General features: G+C 39.6%; 2 protein-coding genes across 2 annotated transcripts in view; both read left to right on the plus strand.

The window, feature by feature from the left end:
* The first annotated feature begins 4,329 nt into the window (after positions 1-4,329).
* On the plus strand, positions 4,330-9,157 carry LOC308084176 (zymogen granule membrane protein 16-like). The gene is made up of 5 exons (XM_080426717.1): positions 4,330-4,404; positions 5,715-5,800; positions 6,161-6,284; positions 7,226-7,364; positions 8,776-9,157. The coding sequence occupies exons 2-5, from the start codon at positions 5,737-5,739 to the stop codon at positions 8,953-8,955; spliced, it is 507 nt and encodes a 168-aa protein (XP_080282843.1). The 5' UTR covers positions 4,330-4,404; positions 5,715-5,736; the 3' UTR covers positions 8,956-9,157.
* An 8,683-nt stretch (positions 9,158-17,840) lies between these two features.
* Positions 17,841-25,622, plus strand: part of LOC308084175 (zymogen granule membrane protein 16-like) — a 40,170-nt gene continuing 32,388 nt past the window's right edge. Inside the window, exon 1 of the mRNA XM_080426716.1 lies at positions 17,841-17,884. The gene's annotated coding sequence lies outside the window, so the exon portion shown is untranslated. The remainder of the gene's footprint in view (positions 17,885-25,622) is intronic.

A 25,622-nucleotide genomic window follows, 5' to 3' on the forward strand; every position in this document is an offset into this window, starting at 1 on the left:
CTTTTGACATCTTATGGCTATTGGATACTACTTGTCATACATATTTGATGACAGCTTTATAAATACCCGGTACAATCACAGGGTTAATTGAGGACTTTCGGGTCCATTTGGTTACTTCACTGGCTGCCCATTACATCCAGAATAGATTTTAAAATCCTTTTAAGAACTTTTAAAGCATTACATGGGCTGGCCCCACACTATATCTCTGAGTTATTGCACCCATATACAGTGTGAGATCTCTCAAGTCTTTTGACAAAGGCCTTCTGGTTGTACCTACAGAACAGACTGTAAGACCAGACTCAAAACGATGGCTGACTGGGCCTTCGCAGTGGTTGTTCCCACTCTCACGTTTGTTTCGTAAGCACTTTGTCTTGTGAAGTTTTACCTGACTCACTTGTGCAGGTTGATGTTTTTGCATTTCTATCTTGATGTTTTATTGCTCTTATGTGTGCCTTGTTTTAACATGATTGTTTATACGGTGGTTGTACAGCACCTTGTAACTTTGTTTTGAAAGGTGCTTTATAAATAATGTTTACTTACTTAGATGTGTACATAGCTCCATTAAGAACCTCTCACTCCGCTATACAGCTCCGAGATGAGGTTCTATGTGGATTTCACCCAGAATCGGTAGAACGTCCGCCAAGGCTCCGCTGTTTACCCTTTTGTATACATCGTGTCCAAAAACTAATGGTAGATTCCAACGCGTACAGATGTTTAAGGTTTGGTTGGGTGGAAAATATTTTAGCTAGGGGCACGAAATAACCGTTTAAATTATTATTCAACCCGGAAAACCCCCCTACGTCGGCTGCCAGTACTGCTCCCGGTTTGGCTACAATGGGAAACATGGCACGGCCCCACCACACTTTTATTTTACCACTGGGGCGGAATCTGCCAATGCTTTGTCAATGCAAATGCGTGGATTCATGGTCTTGCTGATTTTTTCCAAGAATCCACGCATTTGCATTGACCGATTCCGCCCCAAAGGTAAAATTAAAGTGTGGTGGGGCCGTGCCCTAACCCTAACTATATACGTTAGTCTTTCCAGACTGATACAGCTCATGAGTTCCCTTTGCCTCATCTTTAATGTTGGAGCATCCGTGTTTTTCAACATCGTGTGACAACTCTCCTGGCTTGAAGAAGTCCAAAGTCCAAGATTTTAGTCTGGTTTGCTGTCTGTATAAAGTTAGTTTAACACTTAGAGGAACAGTACTTTTGGCATTCCCACAGACAATGACACAAAGTACCTTTCTCAATCAAACATTTATACAAACATCTGGGATATTAGCAGACACATGGACAGTTTTGATGGTCTGAGGACCGAAAGGTCCACTCTTATTTCACTATGTAAATAAATCATTTATTTCATCCAAAAGTCTCCATATTTTATTAAAGTGAATACAAAGGCTTTTTGTGCTGGACTAATATGCTGGCCTCTCACACCTGGCTCAATCTTTGGTAAGCCTTGAGTCAAGAGTGCAATTAACCATTGTACATCATTGGCTATTGTCTGTAGTTAACCAGCCTATCCAGTCTGTCCATTCCCACACATTTCAAAGAAAGCAGCTCACTTTCAAAACCATGTCCTCATTTTCTTCCTTCTGGGAAATGTACTGCTTGACGTAATAACTTTACCGGTAGTTTACAGAGGAATTTAAAAGCAAAACCAAAGTCATATTAACTTCATCAATATACTAGTTTACAGCACTGGAGCCTAGGCTATACAAGAGTTAACCCTTTAATTACAGCTGCGGAATAACCATCGGAGCTCACTGGGGCGTGATTGGCTCTCACTCCAAGAAGTTCTAGATGTTGAATCACTGTATCAAACTATCAACCTAAGTCTCATTTAACCTTGTCTTGATTCTTTATCACAACGCCCATTTTCATTATTTTCTTTTTCCTTTTCTTTTAGTAAAGCTTGGCTTGTCTCCTTGCAACAAATTGTTCATATGTGCAAACTTAAAAATTCTGACTTGTATGTGTTAGGCTGAACCGGTGCCGAGTAGCCAAACGTGCCAGGGACCCAAAGGCAAAGACACAGAGACAGGAATTTATTCAAAAACAAGTTACGTCTGGGGAAGTCAGTTGGGAGCATGAGGGGAGATCCTGAGGAGGGTGGGAGGTATCGGAAATCCAAGGAGAGGGGTGGAAGGAGTGGTGGTGGAGCTGGGAGACACTGGGTTTGAGGAGGAGGGAGCCTGGAACAAAACAGAGAACAAGGATAGCATGAAAAACACAGATCTACAATATTGAAGTTCTCTACAGCACACTAGAGACACAGTATACAACAGTCGGTTAAACTGACCACAGTAGATACAACTCAAGCGCCCGGTGTTGGTTCTTAGCAGCTGATATTGGGCAGCTCCTGTTGATGGTGATGTGGAGCAGCTGGGCTGATTGGGACCAGCCACACCTGAGCTGGCCAATGGCTGAGGGAGACCCCCGGCCCTTGCCCTTATATGTCGTGCAGGGGAGGGACCAGGAATGTGTGTCACAACTGTATAGTCAGTATCATAGTCAGCATCATGGTCATATATATATATATATATATATATATATATATATGTATAAACAGGTAGCTCTCGTGCACATCCAGGGTAGAGGTGCTGGTTTGGCAAGATGATGCATAAGAAAGAAAGGAACCTTCCCACTGCTTCTCTTTGGAAGGAACCGCACACTCCAAATGACGATGGACTCAGACTCAGTTAATGCTTCATTTAAGCTTTATTAGCACGACGCGTTTCGCCGCGTTGGCTTCATCAGGTGCTATATACACAGGCGTGACTGATCACTCTGATTTATAGTGACATCCCCGTGACAACAGATATATATATATATATATATATATAGTGTACACATGTAAGTAAGTAAACATTATATATAAAGCACCTTTCAAAACAAAGTTACAAGGTGCTGTACAACCACCGTATAAACAATCATGTTAAAACAAGGCACACATAAGAGCAATAAAACATCAAGATAGAAAAGCAAAAACATCAACCTGCACAAGTGAGTCAGGTAAAACTTCACAAGACAAAGTGCTTACGAAACAAATGTGCTTTTAACAAACTCTTGACACAGTCAACTGATTTTGTATAACTACAGTGTTCCACAAAGTGGGAGCAACCACGGCAAAGGCCCAGTCATATCACCCATCGTTTTGAGTCTGGTCTTAGGTACAACCAGAAGGCCTTTGTCAAAGGACTTGAGAGATCTCACACTGTATATTGGTGCAATAACTCAGATATATAGTGTGGGGCTAGCCCATGTAATGCTTTAAAAGTTCTTAAAAGGATTTAAAATCTATTCTGGATGTAATGGGTAGCCAGTGAAGTAACCAAATGGACCCGAAAGTCCTCAATTAAACCTGTGATTTTACCGTGTGTGTATTTATTTATTGTTTTTGACTGTACAAAGGTATCCAATAGCCATAGGATGTCAAAAGTTTAAAAAAAAAGTGCCCTTACATCTACCCCCCACCCCCGGTCCAACATACAACATACAAACAATTACATAACTCAAAAGAAAAATAAATTATGATAAATATAAATTATTCAATTCATATAGTAATTCTGATTTCCCTCGCTATCCCTCCTGGCACTCCCTCATGGTACATATATGTTTATACAAAAAACGTTATTTTCTGCCTTTAACATGTGTTATCCTAGAGCTTGTCAACGTGTCGATGGTGGTAGTTGTTTTATTTGTCCTGTAGCATTTTTAATTTAGTTTAATCATAGGGCCCCATACCTGATAACATTTTCAGATTTAATTTTATTTTCTCCAAATTTAGATACATCATGAGGTCTTTAAGCCATATAGATGTTTTAGGGGCCAGTGTTGACTTCCACTCCAATAATATCCTTCTTCTTGCTAATCACAGATACAAAGGCAAGATTCTGCTTTGTACCTCTCCCAATAAGTTGGTGTATCTGATAAAACTCCAAACAACGCCATCTCTGCACACACTGACTGCTCTATGTTCCAAGCATCAGCAAGGTGTTTAAAAATAGCAGTCCAGTAGCCTTGTAGGCGGGGACATGACCAAAACATGTGTGTCATGTTCGCTGAGGACATATGACATCTATTACAGGAACACTTTAATACAGTTGTGTTGTGACTACATATTTTATTAACCACGGCAGTAATTCTTTGCCTTCTTGGCATTCAAAACCAGTCCTCTGTTTCTTCCTTACGGGAAATCTACAGCCCTTGTCTAATAACATAATAAACACCAGTAACACCAGTACTACCAGTAAATCTCAGATACTTCAGATAATACTATGGAGGAGGAACCAGTACTTATCAGAGCATATATAAAGACAAGTGATTTCTAGGATCAGTTACAGCACAGACTGAGGTCACTGGACTGACTTTGAGTTCTCACAGACTGGCTGCAGACAGGTAATCATGCAGGGAACAATATAGAATATAATATAATACAATGTAATAGTCACAGCTGTTTATTATCGGGACATTAACCTATTAAAATCAGGAAAGCGTCTGTGTCATTTTAGATTTTAGCGCTGGCTATTCAAAAATACCAGATATACAAGCTCATACGAGCTTGTACATCTGCTATTCTTGAAATTGTTTTAAAACTCTTGAAAAAATTTATGATTTAGAAGGCATTTGTAGAATAAGTAGAGCCTCAGGTCTTAATGGGTTAAGAAGCAAGGTATACCTTCCGCACACACAAAGGTACATGGATGTGTGCTCGCGCTTAATCATTTGTTTTCAAACGAGCTCTTCTCAGACCCATCTTTTTATTTTTATTGAGGAAACATGATAAATTGAAGATAAAATTTGCATTCATGTTTCATATCTGAATTCTTCTGTAGTTCTCTTAAAGTGGTTCGTGCTGCAGAGCCGGCATGAATTACATTGATGTGACAATATTTTACTGACAACTTAATTGATGCTCTTTGTATATTGACTTACTGAAGAGTGTAAAAAAATGTTTGGAGTGAAATCAGACAGATGTTACTTTAAACAGATTTGAAGGTACATGCACTATGGGGGAAAAATGGATTCGTAGTTTTCTATGTCCATACTTCAACATTCAACATTTTTATTCTTAAATTAATGCCCTACGGTGACACACAAAAGTAGCAAAAATAGCAGATCTACAAGCTCAAAAACGCATCGCATAGATCAGCTATTTTAGCTATTTTTGAATTTGAATCCTGAAAAGTAACAACTTTGAACATATGGGGTTTCCACCCGACAGCGACGATATACTGTAGGTGTTTAAGGCAACAACACATAGCTGTGATATAATCACAATATACCACAGCCTCTTGTGTGTTACTGCACTATATACAATGAAAATGTTGTTTTCCCCCTTTTTTTTTGCACATAAAAAAATAAATAGAGATTGTAACAACAGCATAATATTGGGTTGGGATGTGCAGGTGAGATTTAGAAAATCTGTGGGGTTTATAAAGTTAATCTCACCTCACTTAACAACAAAAAAATACAAAGTAATACAAAAACATAAATTATAAATTGAATTGGCAACATAAATAATACAGCAATAGATACACAGTATGAATGATAGAGATAAATAAACATTAGTAGAAAAGGGTGTAAGTGCAAGTGTAAGAGTGGAAGTCTCTTTGAATTGTTAAATTTGATTCATCAAATGGGTTCTAGGCTTATATTTAAAATGTACTTGTTAATAACTGTATAATAATTGTATCTTCTCTTTCCAGGTGTCATTAACTCAGCAACAGCATGGCCGTCGGTTCACTGTTTGTGATTGCGATTGTTTTGCTGTCTTCAGCATGGGCCACAATGTGTGAGTACCAGACGTGTGTGTGTGTCTGTGTGTGTGTGTGTGTGTGTGTGTGTGTGTGTGTGTGTGTGTGTGTGTGTGTGTGTGTGTGTGTGTGTGTGTGTGTGCGTGTGCGTGCGTGCGTGCGTGCGTGCGTGCGTGTGTTTGTAAATGTGTAAATAATATCGATTCAAATATTGATTTAAATGACACCACACTACAGAAATGTATGTGTGTAAGTTTATTGTAGTAAGAGGAAAGATGTCATAACTTTGGTGACTGTTAATATCAATCTCTCTCTCCTCTCTCTCTCTCTCTCTCTCTCTCTCTCTCTCTCTCTCTCTCTCTCTGTGTGTTTCTCTCTCTCTCTGTGTTTCTCTCTAGCCAACGAGACATACAGCTACTCTCTAGCAGTGGGTAGAGGGTTAGGTAGCTCCTACCAGACCAAGGGGGAGGGACACATCACAGCCATCAGGGTCTGGGAGGCCAATAACGCCTACATCTATGGGTATGTAGAGTTCACTTGTCAACAGTATTGTTTTCCTGTATTGAGACAATGTAGGTAGCAGACACAAAGCTGAACAGTCTAGCTGGAGAGAAGCCGGTGCCGTCAATTTACAAAAAATTGTCAATTTACAAGCATTGCAATTCATTTCTGTAGTTCAGCTATTTTCTGCATGCCAGATCCAGGAAATCAGGCAATAACCAGACTAACAGGAGGTTAAAAATAGAAGAGATGTATAGATAAGCCCTGATGACTTTCCATTAGGTTTTGTGGTGTGTTGATCAGGTACAAAGAACACATACAGTAGGCACAGGCCAGATGTTTATGAAGATGAGTTGACTGATACGGAAGTCTAGAGTCTAGACAAATTGTAAGACTTGTAGCCTGCATTCAGAGAGACAATACAATAAGATCTCTCCTGTTCAATCCTGCAATCTGCCAATGTCAAGTGTCTAATCTAATAAGTATCTAAAATCTAGTATATGTATGTAATATCTCATTAGTATCTAATGTAATAAATAAATATGTGTCTCATAAATGAATCCTTCTCACATCACATTTTAGTCATTTATGCAGAGCTGTAAGTGTAATGGATGAACAAGTAGAAGGGTTCAGCGTCTTTCTTGTGATAAAACTTGTCACATACATACGACTCAATGTTGTCATGTTTTCTCTGAACCTGTTTTAAACTCTTTATTTAATGAAAGCTGACAGAATCTGACAACATTTGGCAACAACCCTGCGCTCTTCAGTCTCTCTCACTCTAAATCTCTCTCTTACTCTCCCTCTCTCCCTCTCGCGCGCGCGTGCACACACACACACACACACACACAAACACACACACACACACACACACACACACACACACACACACACACACACACACACACACACACACACACACACACACACACACACACACACACACACACACACACATCCAGGATGCAGTTCCAGTTTGATGGCATCTGGAGTCCGGTAGTCGGCCGTACCTCTGGCACCGTAATAGAGATGGAGCTGCGTGATGGGGAGGCCATTGTTCAGGTTTCTGGGAAATATCATTCCAGCAACTACATCTATCAGGTCAGAACTACATCAGTTACTACATATATCAGGCCAGAACTACATCAGTTACTACATCTATCAGGTCAGAACTACATCAGTTACTACATCTATCAGGTCAGAACTACATCAGTTACTACATCTATCAGGTCAGAACTACATCAGTTACTACATCTATCAGGTCAGAACTACATGAGTTACTACATCCATCAGGTCAGAACTACATCAGTTACTACATCTATCAGGTCAGAACTACATCAGTTACTACATCTATCAGGTCAGAACTACATGAGTTACTACATCTATCAGGTCAGAACTACATCAGTTACTACATCTATCAGGTCAGAACTACATCAGTCACTACATATTTCAGGTCAGAACTACATCAGTTACTACATCTATCAGGTCAGAACTACATCAGTCACTACATCTATCAGGTCAGAACTGCGTACATCAGTTACTACATCTATCAGGACAGAACTAGGGTTTTTATAGTTAACTAAAACTAAATAGTTAATAAGAACTAGAATTGAAATATTATTTGTGTTTACAAGTGTTACAAAACTAACTAAAACAAATTTTCACTATTTTTCTGAGCATTTTGAATATCGCCCCTGACTACCCCATAGTACAATAAAAAAATTAAATTAACACTAAAACTAATTAAAAAAAAACTAAACTAACTAAACTAAAACTAAACCTTTTCAAAAACGGAACTAAATCTAGCAAGCCCAGGTTAAAACTAAACTGAAATTGAAAACATAAAGACAAAACAAAATAAAAATAAAAATGAATGAAGAATTCAAAATTATTGTAACCTTGGTCAGAACTACATCAGTTACTACATCTATCATTGCCACTCACACTGTGTAATGTACAGGCCAAACACATTGCTATGGGTAAACCTACCCAATCTATGGGTACTAACTAGCTCTTTTCCTCTGTCACAAAATACGAAAAATGAAGTGTGTATGATGGTCATGTAAAGTTTATGATGAGATCACAGAAACTGTGTAGCCTCTTTTGTGTGTTTCCGTTTGCATGGTATACGTAATATATCGTCTGATTCGTCTCTGTCGGGTGGAAACCTCTCTCCTGTCCAAAACTGTTACTTTTCAGGATTCAAATTCAAAAGCAGCAAAAATAGCAGATCTACAAGCTCAAAACGCGTCGCTTCACACGCGTTTCAAGTTTGCGGATCTGCTACTTGTGATGCTTTTGTGTGACGCTGTAGTATGATCAAGCAGGGTCATACTACATAGGGTCATACTACTTGATCATACTACAGCGATAACCTTACCGGTGGTTTACAGAGGAATTTAAAAGGAAAACCAAAGTCAAATTAACTTCATGAATATACTGGTTCACAGCACTGGAGCCTAAACCAGTTCAATATACTGAGTTAACCTCTTAATTCCTGTTTCTTTTGCAGGTGCAATTTGTGACCAACAGGGGCCGCTTCTTGAGAGCTGGTCAGCCCATTGGCTATTCCTTCAACTTCTACCCAGATCACCCTGACGCTCAACTGCTGTTGGTCAGTGGACGCTACAGTGGTGCAATAACCTCCATCGGAGCTCACTGGGGCGTGATTGGCTCTGACTCCAAGAAGTAGTCCTAGATGTTGAATCACTGAATCAAACCATCCACATCAACTTGTCTCATTTAACTTATTCATCACAACACCCATTTTCAATCTCTAGTTTTCATTACAAGAATATTCCATATTCATATTATGTGCAAACTATAAAACATTCTGACTGTGATGGTTCCCTTGTTATTGTTACTTTTTAAAATTAAAAATATTTTTAGCGGGAGCTATTTGATGCGTGTATCTTTCTGTTTCTATGTTTTTTTTTGTTAAAGACATTTCAAAAAGAAATGCCATGTTATGTTGGACTATGTTGTCCAATATAAAAACCATTAAAAAAATGCGATGCTAAAGTTTTTTTTACATTGGATGACATACTGTAGTGTAGCATCATGCTACACTACATTATGTCATCCAATGTAAAAACCTTTTTTTTTAAACGCCATGCTACGCTATGTCGTCCAATGTGAAAACCATGAAAACATTCTATGCTACAATATGTTGTCCAGATGTAGATGAAATCAAAGATTTGAAAACAAATATAAATGACACGCTGCTGGATGAGATCCTGAAAGATCCAGCAGGTAATGAGTAATATATAAAATTAGAGACCCCCATACAATTGAGCTAACATCTATACCGGAGGATATAGAGAGAATATTTAAACAATAATATGAGGACCTACTGTACTTTATATACACAACCTGTTACTGCAGACGAAGAGGAAATGAGGGCGTATCTAGATAATTTGGATTTGCCTTCGATTAGTAAAATACAGAATGACAGGTTAACGGCCGACATTACAATGGAGGAACTGATGGATGCAATCAGCTCATTAAAAAAGAAAACATCTCCAGGTAGTAAATGGTGCATTTATATAGCGCTTTTATAGGGCTGTAGTACTCGAGACCGCTTTTTGATTTACTCGGTCTTGTCTCGGTCTCACCCATAGTTTGACTCGGTCTTGACTCGGTCTCGCCCATAATTTGACTCGGTCTTGACTCGGACTCGGACTAAGGGACTCGGGACTCTACCCCCACCGAGTCCACTCGAGTCCAAGACCAAGTCACTACAATGCAATGAAATAATTTTATTATACCCATATTATGAGGAGCCCATTCACATTAACATTATAAGAGAGCTGTCTGGCGCTTATGGACAGCTTTCTTGGAGCACATCATCTTGCAGCAGTTGACAGCACAGCAGCAGCAGAACACCAGCAGTCCTGTCCCTCTAGTTTATATTCTTTTAAAATTATATCCACGAACAGGTGTTTATTTATTTATTGTGTGTTCACTGTGTAGCCTGTGGTTGTTTTAATCATCAGTCTCTAAGATGAATAGAGACTGCTTTCAGTAAGGTTTCCTTGCGCACATTATACTGTGTCACTCACTGCAGTAAATATATCAGTCCAAGCAGCAAAACTAAAAACATTAATTAACATTAGATCCTGACCGATGCTGTCGTCGGCTTGTCTGGAGATATACCTACATGTAATGTACAAATCACTTAAATTATCTATTCTCTTGTAAGTTGTACCACATTGTGCGTAATTGCGCACAGGGAGACTGACCTCTTTCTGCTTTTCATATTAAGATCAATTCTATTTCTATAATTCTATCAATCCTATTATTTATTTCATACAATAAAACAATAAGTAAGCCTACATCCAGAAACATTTTCACCATGAATATAAAAGCATCAACCTGTATGCATGAGGCAAATACTCTGTAAAAGTAATTGAGCTGTGTTCAAACTGTTACTTGAGTAAAAGTATTGGCTTCAAAATATACTTAAAGTACCAAAAGTGAAAGTACTAAAATATTTGAAAATAGCCGATCTACAAGCTCACAATTGTGAGCTTGTAGATCTGCTATTTTCAAATAGTCTACTCTATGGTATAAAATATGGCTAAAGTGGTTAATATATTTTTATTATGTAATAATTTATATCTGCTGCAAACTACGTTTTCAAATAATTGTAGTCGAGTAAAAGTACAATATTTGCCTCTGATATGAGTAGAAGTAAAAGTATTGAAAATTGGAAATAATCCAGTAGTAAAAAAAAATACCTCAACATTGTACTTAAGTTGTACAGTACTTGAGTAAATGTACTTAATTACTTTATTATTATACTGCTGAGGAAGTGGACGGTGACTCACCACCAGCAGCGAAATGTCCTCGTCTCCTGTCCCGCTACAAAGCGCACAAGAAACGTAGCTCAACAACCCAGGATGCAAGTATTGCATCACAAGTCACCAAGTACTTTGATGCAATTGAGAACAATGATGCTGATGCACTTGTCTTCTGGGTTGAAAACCAAGACAGATTCCCACAACTTGGCATTTTAGCGATGAAGGTTCTGTCAGTCCCTGCCTCCTCAGCACCGGTGGAGAGGATTTTTAGTGCAGGAGGACTTATTATGAGACCCCATCGTGCTAGTTTAGGTCACACCATGCTGCATTCTCTTGTGTTTTTGAAATGCAACCACACTTTGATTTAATTTTATGGCTACACATTCCAGTCAGGCAGTCGTGTTAACCGTTTAAGACCTGAGGCCCTACAAATGCCTTCCAAAATCAGTAGTTATCAAACTTTTTTGTGCCAAGGAGTCAAGGACCCCCAAAATGATATTTGGCTGCGGACCCCCCTCATCTGAAAATGTTTTGTGCCAGGGACCCCCAGAAGAAATATTTTTGTTGAAGAACACTTTCAAGATTTTTCAAATAGCAGATGTACAAGCTTGTATTTGATCTGCTATTTTTGAGAACCACTGTTCTAAACCAATGTTCTAAATCCTAAGAATTTTCTGAAAAACTTAAGGTGCTATATACTGTTTAGCAACAATCTAAAATGACACAGATGCTTTCCCGGTTTTAACGGGTTAAAGGTGATTTGTTTTTGTTTCTTTTTTGTGGTTAAAATGAGCTTGTACAGCACAGTTGTGTTTAGCAAAAAGCATTGTGTTCTGGCTATGTTACTTACTTGTTATTTCAAATAAATATTTGAATGAATCAAACATTTTGTAATATTTTTACATAAAAGTGCCATGTACATTTATTTACACATAGTGACAATACACATTTTCACACATTATGCATACTTATTGAATAGAGCTCATTGTAGTAGGCCAGGCATACCTAATTTTGAGCTTTTCCAAAGTCAGAAACATATAATTGCAGTGTTTCAGATCAAGATTGTTTTCTGTACCTATAAAAAAAAAAAAAAAAAAAAAAAAAAAATCTGGTCTCGGTCTTGACTCGGTCTCGCCCCCCGTCGGTCTCGGTCTTGACTTGGTCTCGCCCCCCGTCGGTCTCGGTCTTGACTCGGACTCGACCCCCTCCCTGGCCTCCCGGACTCGGTCTTGACTCGGACTCGCCCCCCCTCGGACTTGGTACTGACTTGGACTCGCTTTAGGTGGTCTCGACTACAGCCCTACGCTTTTATCCAAAACGCTTTACATCGATTGTGCATTACATTCACCCATTCACACACACATTCATACACAGATGGCGGAGGAAACCATGCAAGGCACCAACTTGCTCATCGGGAGCAATTTGCGGTTCAGCGTCTTGCTCAAGGACACTTTGAAACTAACTCTGGGGGAGCCCGGGATCGAACTGGGAACCTTGCGGTTCAAATCCGGCAACTCTTCTCCTCTAATTACATACAGATTTATTTATACCTGGGAGTAACCATCTCAAAAGAATTATCCTCACTATACAAAGCCAACTATACAAAAATGTATCAGGAGATTCAAAAAGAAAGATGGTCTGCACTGGCACTAGATTTCAACTCAAGAGTTGAGAGCATCAACATAAATGTCCTCCCTAGCCTTCTCTATTTATTCCAATCCTTACCAGTAGAGGTCCCCCAAGTTCTATTTACAGCCTGGAACAGGACAATATCAAGATTTATATGGGGTGGAAAAAGGCCTCAACTGAGGTTTGAAACTCTCCAGCTGCCAAATCCCAAATTTGAAGATATTTTTATGCAGCCCAGTTAATATATATACAATATAGTATGTTGGTGTAATTAATCCTGATTGTATAGCAACGTCACGTGGAAAGATATGGAAAGAGAATTTAATAATTCAGAAGATAAAGAATATAGGAGATAAGGAATCATTAAAGGGTCTACACCATGAAAATCACTTTTTTCTTGTTTTTTTGTATTTTTTGTGTCTCTTGTACCCAAGATTCAGTCATTCCTTCTCATTTCATGGATTTCCAGAATGGGCGTGTCTGAACAGGCGATCTCAGAATGGAAATGTTTATGATGTCACAAACATTATTGATGGCAAACCCAATGTTAAATGAAAAGTGCCCGAATCGCTCCGAAACTTTTTCTACCCCCCCTAAGTGGGGGTCTACGAACAAATACTTCGAGCTCAGATTTTGGCTCCGCCCCCCGGAAGTGGGTGAAACAGGCACCTCAAACACTTGGTGGAATTGTTCAAAAATGTTCAAAGTGTTTTTTTTTCGATTTTGTATTTTTCTTAGATGCTTCTTTTTATGCAGATTTTTTCCATTTTTTTTCTTTTTTTAAATATTTTTTTTAAATATTTTTTTGTATTAACAGACAGAATTGCTCAGTAGCCCCCCCCCCTGCCCAAGAGGACGTTTTGGTATTGCAGCTGAAAGCGCTGTATAAGCCAGAGACAATTGACTTGGGATGAGTATATCTGAGTGATGATTTAGGCTCAAACCTTTTGAAAAAGGTTTGAGGGACATACACCATATGATATTAAATATCAAATATTTTTTTTAAATTCATGGTGTAGCTCCTTTAAGAAAATAAAACATATTGTTTACTCTAGAAATATGGTTTAAAATAATAATAAAAAAAATAGGATAAAGGAGGATGGTTGTTACAGTATTAAAATGGGTAGCATTCAAAGCTAATTTCACTTTGGTGAAAGATGGGCAGTTGGAAAGTTTTAAGGATATAAGTGATCAATACGATTTAAGTAAGCATGAATTCTATAGCTACTTGCAAGTTGCAACTAAGGGATTCTTATATCAAGGATATCAAAGGGAATCCCTCATTCAAATGATAATTAATATACAATTATCATTTGTCCATCTGCAATGTATCAAAAACTGCTGCGTAACAAACACTCAACTGAGTGTAATAGAAGAATGGGAATCAGAGCTCAACATAAACATTTCAGAAAATGATTGGACGAACATGTGGAAAATGAATCAATCATCCACCACAATCATCTTAGAAAAATGTTATCAGATTCTTTATAACGCCAAAGATTAAGAGTAAACATTTACACAAACAGGTTCCATGTTGGAGAGAGTGTGGAGAGTTAAATGAGGATCTTTCACACATGTTTTGTAAATGTCATAAAATAGAGGTCTTTTGGAAAATGATACACAAGAAAATTAAAAAGATACTGACATATGATTTTCCAATGGACTGTATCCTATGTGTAATTTATTGGAAGAAAATATACAAAGGGAGGACAGGTATTTGGTAAAATTTGTATTGGTGGCAGGTAAGAAAAACATCACAAGGAAATGGAGTAAGGTAGAGCCACCAACCAGGAACAATGGGAAGAGTTGGTACAGGAAATATACGTAATCGAGAAACTGACACACTGCCTGAGCTTACAGGAGACGCAAATGAAAGATCATTTAACAAAATGGATAATGCATAAGAACTGTAACAGTGATGATGACTATGGAAAGGTGATCTAAAACAGCTTGTAATGATGTAAGACGTATCCATTGTGACTCCCAAACTAGCAGTTGTCTTTTCGTGTTTCTTTTTTCTTTAGTTTTTTGTGTCCTTTTGTTTAGTTTTTTGTTTTGGACATTCTTGTCTGTAACAAAAAAAACAATAACATTTTAAGTGACAAAATAAATAAATAATTTGTCTTTCCAGACCAATACAGTTCATGAGGTGAGTCCCTTTGCCTCATCTTTAATGTTGGAGCATCCATGTTTTTCAACATACAGTAGTGTGACTACTCTCCTGGCTTGAAGAAGTCCAAAGTCCAAGATTTTAGTCTGGTTTGCTGTCTGTATAAAGTTATTTGGGTATATTCCAAGCACACAGAGTTTAGCACTTAGATGAACTGTAGTTTTGGCATTCCCACAGACAATGACATAAAGTACCTTTCTCAATCAAACATTTATTTTATTGTATTTTTATTTTTAGGTACCTCAAAACCAGAACAGAGGAAGATGAAATTAAATATGAGATCATAACATTTTGAGAGTTAATAAGAAAGAGTATTATAGTAAGTAGGTGGAAATAAATAGAAGTAATATCAAAGGGACATGGACAGTGATAAACAATATAATAAGGAAAGGAAGTGGAAATGTTGACCTTCCAAATTATTTTGTTAAAAACCAAGATGAAATTGTAAATAACAGAAAAGAGGTCTGGGTCCCAATTTAGCTAAAGACATTAGTGAACCAAGTGCTAAGGGAGGTTGCGAAGATGACAACAGGTATAGAATTGTACAATCTATGTTTTTAAATTAAGTTATTGGCATTGTTAATGAATTTAAGAACAAAAAGTCTATTGATTATAATGAAATTGACATGTCTCTCGTTAAGTCTGTAATTGAATATATTGCTAAAACTTTGACACATATTTCTTACATATTTATTTTCTGACAGGTACATTTCCAAATTATATGAAAGGCATTCCTATTTTCAAGAATGGAGATGGAGAACATTTGGAGAACATTTTTTAGGTCTAATTATAGACCCGTTTCTTTACTTAAGTGGTCACTTAATTTATTAAGTCACTTAATTTATTAAGTGACCACCAGTATGGTTTCCGAGCCAATCGATCAACCTCACTAGCAGTAATCGAACTAGAAGAGAATATAGCAACTGCGGTGGACAATAACGAGTACATAGTGGGGGTATTTATTGATCTACGGAAAGCTTTTGATACATATGACCACAGAATACTGTTAAAGAAGCTATAGAATTATGGCATTAGAGGTGTTGCATACGACAAGAAGCTATATCTTGAGAATAGATATCAGTATATAAGTGTCAATAATGGCTTCTCACACCTGTCTCAATCTTTGGGTCAAGAGTGCAAACCATTGCAAATCAATGGCTATTGTCTGTACTACTGTATTTAAACAGCCTATCCAGTCTGTCCATTCCAAGTAAGACATTCCAAAGAAAGAAGCTCGCATTGTCTGTCGAAAACCTTTCCTCTGTTTCTTCCTTCTGTGAAATCTTCTGCTTGACGTAATAACCTTACCGATGGTTTACAGGGGAATTTAAAATCAAAGCCAAAGTCATATTAACTTCATGAATATACTGGTTCACAGCACTGGAGCCTTCCACAGTTCAATACACTGAGTTAACCCTTTAATTGGCTCTGACTCCAAGAAGAAGTTCTAGATGTTCATGTCAGTATCGTGGTCAGTATCGTGGTCAGTATCGTGGTCAGTATCGTGTTCAGTATCATGGTCAGTATCATGGTCAGTATCATGGCAGTATCATGGTCAGTATCATGGTCAGTATCATGGTCAGTCAGTATCATGTCAGTATCATGGTCAGTATCATGGTCAGTATCATGGCAGTATCATGTCAGTATCATGGTCAGTATCATGGTCAGTATCATGGTCAGTATCATGGCAGTATCATGGCAGTATCATGGTCAGTATCATGGTCAGTATCATGGCAGTATCATGGTCAGTATCATGGTCAGTATCATGTCAGTATCATGGTCAGTATCATGTCAGTATCATGGCCAGTATCATGGTCAGTATCATGGTCAGTATCATGGTCAGTATCATGGCAGTATCATGGCAGTATCATGGTCAGTATCATGGTCAGTATCATGGTCAGTATCATGGCAGTATCATGGTCAGTATCATGGTCAGTATCATGGTCAGTATCATGTCAGTATCATGGTCAGTATCATGGTCAGTATCATGGCAGTATCATGGCAGTATCATGGTCAGTATCATGGTCAGTATCATGGTCAGTATCATGGTCAGTATCATGGTCAGTATCATGGTGGTCAGTATCATGGTCAGTATCATGACAGTATCATGGTCAGTATCATGTCAGTGTCATGGTTAGTATCATGGCAGTATCATAGTCAGTATCATGGCAGTATCATGGTCAGTATCATGGTCAGTATCATGGTTAGTATCATGGCAGTATCAGTATCATGGCAGTATCATGGTCAGTATCATGGTCAGTATCATGGTCAGTATCATGGCAGTATCATGTCAGTGTCATGTCAATATCATATCATCCTCAATTAACACATGAACAGGGTTTTACTGTGCATGTAATGCTGTCACCATAGAACACTTTAATTACAGTTGTGAGTTGTGACTACATATCTTATTAAAGTACAGGGTAAACAGTTGCACCCTTCTTTGTCCTTTGTTCAGGGTTGACTGCAGGTGCGGTGGTCTCAAAAACATAAAGGAAAAAGACTCACTCGCTGCATAAACTAAAGGAAAGGAAGACGCAAAGGAAGACTTCCTTCATAGTTTATGCAGCGAGCGAGTCTTTTTCTGCCAGTTTTACATATTTGATAGACCAGGTGTTGTGTTGGACCAGGCTATGCACCACAGCAGTAATGTATTGCCAGCTTGACATTTGAAAGCAGCTCCTCTGTTAAAAACCAGTCCTCTGGCCTGGACCGCTGCCGTAGCGGTCCACGCACCTAGGCTCCAGAGTAGCCTGAACAGTGCGTCGTGGGTTTGAGTCCCGATCCCGACGGCCTTTGCTGCAAGTCACTCCCTATCTCACTCCCCATTTCCTGTCAGACTACTATCCTATCAATAAAGGCATAAAAGCCACACATACAAAAAAAAGGCTAAACGCCTACCAGGAAATGTCAGCACATATGAGAGCATATAAAGACAAGTGATTTCTGGTAGGATCAGTTACAGCACAGACTGAGGTCACTGGACTGACTTTGAGTTTTCACAGACTGGCTGCAGACAGGTAAGCATACAGGGAACAATAGAATAGCATGTTTATTCACATGACATTAAGAAGCAAGGTATGCAACCCACACACACAAACGTACATGTGTGCGTGCTCGCGCTTAATAGTTTGTTTGCAAGAGAACTCTTCTCAGTTCCATTTCTTTCTTTTTATTGAGGAAACATGAGAAATTGAAGACAGCTTGGCTGCAATGGATTACATTTAAATTCATGTTTCATATCTGAATTCTTCTGAAGCGCTGGTCGTGCTGCAGAGCCGGCATGAAATACATTGATGTGACATGTTTTACTGACTTCTTAGTTGATACATACTCTTTGTGACTTTGACTGACTGTACTGTATAGTGTAAATTGAAGAATTAGAATATTTGTGAACAATTTGAGTGAAATCAGATAGATGTGACTGTAAAAAGATTTGAAGGAAGAAGGAGAATGATTTTTTCCTAAATAGGAATTAGTTAGACGGTTAGTTTTCTATGTCCATTCCAAATATTCAGAGTCACATATATACACTGTAAATACTACATGCTGTAGTGTAAACATACTGTAGACAGTCTACGTTTGAGAGGTTTTGGTTCAAATTGAGGTGAAATCTTGTTAATAATTGCGTTAATTATTGTTATAATCGAAACAATACACAAGAGGCTATGGTAGAATACTGTAGGTGTTTAATAAGGCAACAACATACATAGCTGTTATAATCACAATATACCTCCTCTTGTGTGTATTTTCACTATATATAGTGAAAATGTACTTGTTAATAACTTATAATAATTGTATCTTGTCTTTCCAGTGTCAATAACTCAGCAACAGCATGACCGTGGGACCACTGTATGTGATTGTGATTGTGTTGCTGGTTTCAGCATGGGCCAAACGTGAGTAGTAACTAGATACTCTGTGTGTGTGTGTGTGTGTGTGTGTGTGTGTGTGTGTGTGTGTGTGTGTGTGCGCGTGCGTGCGTGCGTGCGTGCGTGCGTGCGTGCGTGCGTGTGTGCGCGTGCGCGTGCGCGTGTCTGTGTCTGTGTCTGTGTCCGTGTGTGTGTGTGTGCGTGCGTGCGTCCGTGTGTGTGAGAGAGAGATTGACAGAATGCAATTCATTCAATCCTAAATAATATTGATAATAATAATCTATTATTAAGTTTAGCTTTATTGACATGGCATACATGTGCACTTACTGTAAAAAAAAATATTCATATAAAACACAGTACAGAAATGTATGTGTGTTAATGTAATGTACACATAAGTATGTCATAACTTTGGGGACTGATGGATGTTAATAACTCTCTCTCTCTCGCTCTCTCTCCCCCCCCCCTCTCTCTCTCTCTCTCTCTCTCTCTCTCTCTCTCTCTCTCTGTTTCTCTTCAGCCAATGAGACATACAGCTACTCTCTAGCAGTGGGTAAAGGGACAGGCAGCTCCTACCAGACCAAGGGGGAGGGACACATCACAGCCATCAGGGTCTGGGAGGCCTATAACTGCCAAATCACAGGGTATGTATACGTACAGTTCACTTGTCAACAGTAGAAACATATTGTTTTCCTGTATTGAGACAATGTCTGCATTTAGCAGACACAAGCTCACAACACACGGCAATGCATTTTTGTAGTTCTGTTATCAGGGTGTTAGTTAGAAGATATATTATGGTTATTATTTACTATTATTTACTTATATTTATCTGATATAACATGTATATTTCTTGTGATAGATCTTTAGCTTCCAAAGTTTGCAGACGTTTTGAACAAAATGCCTCAAATCATGAACACAGCAAGCATAATAAATAAAACTTATATACTAAAACATAATAGTAAAACTTGTCACATTCATACAACTCAATGTTGTCATGTTTGCTCTGAACCTGAACTGCAACTCTCTCTCTCCCTCTCTCTCTCTCATACACACACGCTCGCACACACATAAACATACGCACGCACACACACACACACACACACACACACACACACACACACACACACACACACACACACACACACACACACACACACACACACACACACACACACACACACACACACACACACATCCAGGTTGCAGTTTCAGTTTGATGGCATCTGGAGTGCACGAGTCGGCCATACCTCTGGCACCGTAATAGAGATGGAGCTGCGTGATGGGGAGGCCATTGTTCAGGTTTCTGGGAAATGGAATTCCGGAAACTACATCTATCAGGTCAGAACTACATCAGTTACTACATCTATCAGAGCAGAACCACATCAGTCTAGCTAGCCTGACACTCAGCCTGAATTTTCATTTCGTTTGACTCCACTATTCAGTCTGAAAGCCCTCTCAGTGCAGCCGTTTTCTGAGATTGGGGCGTGGCCAAACTGGGTTCTTTGGCGATTGGTTCATACTGGATTATGCCAATCCCGATTGGGTCGTTTAGTTTTGCAAACGAGAAAATCCCGCCTTCTACAGCGTCACCAGACCCTGAATGCGAGGCTAGCGATTTCAGGGGCTGGAGCCAGGCTAACATCAGTCACTACATCTATCAGAGCAGAACAACATCAGTCACAACATCTATCAGATCAGAACAACATCAGTCACTACATCTATCATTGCCACTCACACTGTGTAGTGTACATTCCACACACATTGCTATGAGTAACCCTACCCAATCTATTTCATGACACTGACTAGCTCTTTTCCTTTGTCACAAAATACTTAAAAAAATACCATTTATTTCCCTTGAAGGTAATTTGCTGTATTTCAACTTCTTCTAATGTGATGTACTGTAACTAGTTTTCAAAATAGCTTCCCCAACACAAGAAAAAACTACAAAGAAACAGCAATGAAGTGTGTATGATGGTAATTTTAAAGTTTATGATGAGATCACTGAAACTGTGTAGCCTATTATGTGTGTTTCTGTTTGCATGGTATACGTAATATATCGTCTCTGTCAGGTGGAAACCTCATATGTCCAAAACTGGCAGAACTGCTACTTTTGATGCTTTTGTGTGACGCTGTAGTAAAAAGTTAAGAGGTTTCTGCCCGACAGCAAAGATATTCATATCTGTTAAGTTTTTATGCACTCCATGTGCGATCCACTCCAGTCTGTCCATTCCGACACATTCCAAAGAAAGCTCAGTTTGTCTGTCGACAACCTGTCCTCACTTTCTGCGAGGAAATCAGCTGCTTGACGTAATAACCTTCCGGTGGTTTACAGAGGAATTTAAAAGCAAAACCAAAGTCAAATTAACTTCATGAATATACTGGTTCACATCACTGGAGCCTAAACCAGTTCAATATACTGAGTTAACCCTTTAATTCCTGTTTCTTTTGCAGGTGCAATTTGTGACCAACATGGGGCGCTTCTTGACAGCTGGCCAGCCCACTGGCTATTCCTTCAACTTCTACCCGGATCACCCTGACGCTCAACTGCTGTGGGTCAGTGGACGCTACAGTGGTTCAATAACCTCCATCGGAGCTCACTGGGGCGTGATTAGAGCTTTAATCGGGCCTAAATATTTGAGCCCGGCTCCACCCAACCCGACAGTATTTCAAGCCCAGACCGACCCAAAGCCTAATACATAATTGACACATTGGGCCCAGCCCAGCCCGTAGCCCGTCATTTTTCTAAACAAGCTTAATTGCTGCATGCAGCCTTTTTTCTCATAAAATCTTGGTAATTCGTTAAGAACAGGAGTCATTCACCCTTTTCCAACAGTCTGTTAGAAAAAAAGAATATGCTACAAATTAATTAATATATGCATTTATTTGGATAAAAAAAGAAATTGCATTTTGTTGCCCAGCCCAGCCCGACCCAAAGCCCGACAAATACGTGACCAATTGGACCCGGCCCAGCCCGTGCCGACGGGCCGGGTCGGGTCCCGTCGGGCTCGGGCAAAAATCTTAAGCTCTAGGCGTGATTGGCTCTGACTCCAAGAAGAAGTCCTAGATGTTGAATCACTGAATCAACACAACACCCGTTTTCATTCTCTAGTTTTTATTTACAAGAATGTTCCATTCATGTGCACACTTCAAAAATTCTGACTGTGATGGTTCTCTTTTTATGTTTACCACTTTTGCAAATTAAAAGATTTTTTAGCGGGACATGTTTGATGTGTGTATCTTTCTGTGTCTTTTTGTTAAAGACATTTTAAAAAATGCCATGCTACACTATGTTGTCCAATGTAAAAAAAAATGTTTTTTAAATGCTACACTATGTCGAACAATGTGAAAACTATGAAAACATTCCATGCTACAAAGTGTTGTCCAGATGTAGATGAAGATGTATATCAGCAAATACAACAAATATAAATGACACACTGCAGGATGAGATCCTGAAACAGAACTACTATGAGGCTGGTGCAAGGGCCACTAAATTATAGGCAAAACATATACGTAAGTAGCAGGTAATGAGTAATATATAAAATTCGAGACCTGCATACAAATGAGCTAACATGTATACCGGAGGATATAGAGAAAATATTTAAACAATAATATGAGGACCTATATACATAACCTATAACTACAGACGAAGAGGAAATGAGGCCGTATCTAGATGATTTGGATTTGCCTTCGATTAGTAAAATACAGTATGATGGTTATGAGAGGTTAACGGCTATAACATTACACTGGAGAATGGTACAAGATGTTTACAGGGAGGAACTGGCGGCTCTTCTCCCGGTTTCTTTATAATTGGATGTAAAAAAAACAGACATGGTCTGTTGGAGGTTGCTGTCCGGCAGAAACCAGCTAACTCCAAAATGTTCATTTTTCAGGAAATGACAAAAACAAAACAAAAAGTGGAGTTAGGAGGGTTTGTTCATCATTGTTAGGAACATGCTAAATGGACCTCAAAGCTCACAATGAGGTTGGAGGTCAAAAGGGGGTGGAGCCTGGAGTCAGCAAAACCAGCTAACTCCACCCCCCTTTGGTGGACTTAGCTGGTTTAGCAGAAAGTTTGAGGATCCAATGGAGTTAGCTGGTTTTGTCAGAAGAGCTTTTTAATACTTTTCATTGGTTCAATATTTTTTTCATCAACACACAGACGTAAAGGGTGTTCAATAGCACTGATTTATGGGGAAAAATGCAAAAGCGGAAAAATGGAGTTAGCTGGTTTCTGCCGGACAGCAACGATTATCAGTATTGGCAAGATTTGGATTCAATGATGAGGCAGTACAATGTATAAAGTCACTGTACCAACAACCTACAGCCAGAATCCAAATGAATGGCCTATCAGATAAATGTAATTTACAAACGCTCAACCAGACAGGGTTGTTGCATCTCACCCATGCTTTTCATGCTTTTTTATAGAACCTTTGGCACAAGCAGTGAGATTCAAAAATACATTGAAAGATGGTCTGCACTGGCACTAGATGTCAACTCAAGAGATCGGTCCTTCTGGCCGATCTACACAGTCACAGCTTTTTTCTGTTCTGGTTCCACAGTGGTGGAATGAACCCCCCAAGCTTCAAGCTTGCAGAACTGCTACTTTTGATGCTTTTGTAGTAGGCCTATGGTCGTTAATTTACGGAAAAACACAAAAAGTTAAGAGGTTTCTGTCCGACAGCAAAGATAATTCATATCTGTCAGGTTTTTATGCCTGGTAGATTTTAGAAATTAAAAATGAAATAACCAATCCACTCCATTCCGTCCATTCCAACACATTTCAAAGAAAGCAGCTCAGTTTGTCTGTTGAAAACATGTTCTCACTTTCTTCCTTCTCGGAAATCTACTGCTTGGCGTAATAACCTTACCGGTGGTTTACAGAGGAAATTAAAAGGAAAATGTGGTATCTGAAAACCACAGACTTAAAGGTTCTATTGCACTTTTGTAGTTGCCAACAACGCCATATTGTAGTTAGTTTGTTGTTCCAGTGGTGAGTATGACGGGTTGTAGAATGAATTTGAGTCTTCACTAGTCAGTGAGGTTTCTTGCTTCCAGTTTATTCAGAGTACAAACAGCAGCCAACCATCTCCACAGCCTAACGGCCTGGAGTGGCACACACAGTTTGACACAAATCAGTATGGTCTTTATAGCATTGAGATCTAAAGAGGGTACATGTGGGTGTGTGAGCTTTCAAAGGTAAGACCCCACCCCCTGCCCAAGACATTTGCAACTTATCTGGGGCAGGAAGGGGGATGGAGACAGATGCATAGAACCTCTGTCTCCCAGGTAAACAACAAAGAGAATGTTAATTGTAACCCCACCCAGCTCAGACCAACAGGCACCTCTGAATACACTCGCCTGTCTGTAGGCTACCTGTGAAGCAACCATATGGAAATATACAGCAGACCCCCCATGGGAGACATTAAACGTCTTCCACAAACACGTATATTTCAAAAGAAACACAAGAACCGCCCCCCATGAAAAGCGACTGGAACCCCAACCAGGACAAAAAGAAAACATTCAGGAAAACTAAAACAGCACACAACATCAATACAGAATAATGCACATACAAAAACCAAGATTACATAGTACAGCGACACGGCGATTTACACAAAATTTCAGAAAACTCATTCCCCAAGTCCAATTAGCGTGCAGGATCCCTCTGTTAGCCTTTTAAACTCCAGGAGAAAATATTACACAGCCCACACCCAGTGGAAGCTGACAGCATACAGTGGAATTACGCTCACCAACCGATAACACCACCCCCCAAGATCAATGTCCCCCCCCGCCGAGCCACCAAAATATACTCAAAGATAGCCTAATACTTATCCCTAAGTTTTACACCGTACCATCAAGCACATATGACAACTACCAACGGAAGTGCCCACACGGATAAAAGAAGGCAGTGTACCCCCAATGAAACAATAACCCACAAAGCATACTCACATTAAATACAGGAGACCAGAGAGTGAAACAACATCCCCACATCACTTTCCATGGCAGCCATTGCCCCACAGTTTAACCCACCATTATCACAAAAACATAACCCCAGGTCCCATATGCGCAGCGTCCCGCTCGATAATGTCTCTCTTGTAGTCTCCCTCAATGTCATCTTCTCACCCTCGCCGTGCTGCCCAGCGCCGTTCCCAGATTGTCCAACAGATAGCTGCATTTTAACAACAGAGCGCTCTACTTGCGACCGCAGGAGACGTGCTACCACACCCCCCACGAAGAACCCCTCCATTGCAAGTTCTCCACTCTGCTGGCACCCGCTGTCCTCTCCTCACAACATACCCGCCACGAAGAACCCCGTCCTCCACAGGTTCCCCGCTCTGCCGTCCGCACCGCAGCGCGCCCTTCTAGCGATCGCAGAAGATAAGCTGTGCAGCCAGATGAGTCGTGCAGCCATCCTAGATCTGGTCACGAGGTCCTCTCCTCGTAGATTCTCGAAAAGTTGTCGTCATGCCGTGCCGATGTCCATTATCACCTTCACGGTGGTCCCCCCACGTCTCAGGAAGAGAGCATGATCCGTTCACCCACCGCAAGGCAAAGACTTCCCCGACCGTCCGCCGCATGTTCTTTCGACGCCTGGCTCAGTATCAACAACCAAACCAACGCGACTGCCGACTTAAACGCCATATGTGGTATCTGAAAACCACAGACTTAAAGGTTCTATTGCACTTTTGTAGTTGCCAACAACGCCATATTGTAGTTAGTTTGTTGTTCCAGTGGTGAGTATGACGGGTTGTAGAATGAATTTGAGTCTTCACTAGTCAGTGAGGTTTCTTGCTTCCAGTTTATTCAGAGTACAAACAGCAGCCAACCATCTCCACAGCCTAACGGCCTGGAGTGGCACACACAGTTCGACACAAATCAGTATGGTCTTTATAGC

The sequence above is a fragment of the Gymnoscopelus braueri genome, assembly GCF_963280865.1.
Source record: "Gymnoscopelus braueri genome assembly, chromosome: 4".
Classification (NCBI taxonomy): domain Eukaryota; kingdom Metazoa; phylum Chordata; class Actinopteri; order Myctophiformes; family Myctophidae; genus Gymnoscopelus; species Gymnoscopelus braueri.

What these genes read in the sequence shown, in the direction of transcription:
- LOC308084176 (XM_080426717.1), top strand. Translation starts at nt 5,737, where the DNA reads ATGGCCGTCGGTTCACTGTTTGTGATTGCGATTGTTTTGCTGTCTTCA. An exon ending in TTCAGCATGGGCCACAATGT is followed by an intron (nt 5,801 to 6,160) that starts GTGAGTACCAGA and finishes GTTTCTCTCTAG; the next exon opens with CCAACGAGACATACAGCTAC. An exon ending in AATAACGCCTACATCTATGG is followed by an intron (nt 6,285 to 7,225) that starts GTATGTAGAGTT and finishes ACACACATCCAG; the next exon opens with GATGCAGTTCCAGTTTGATG.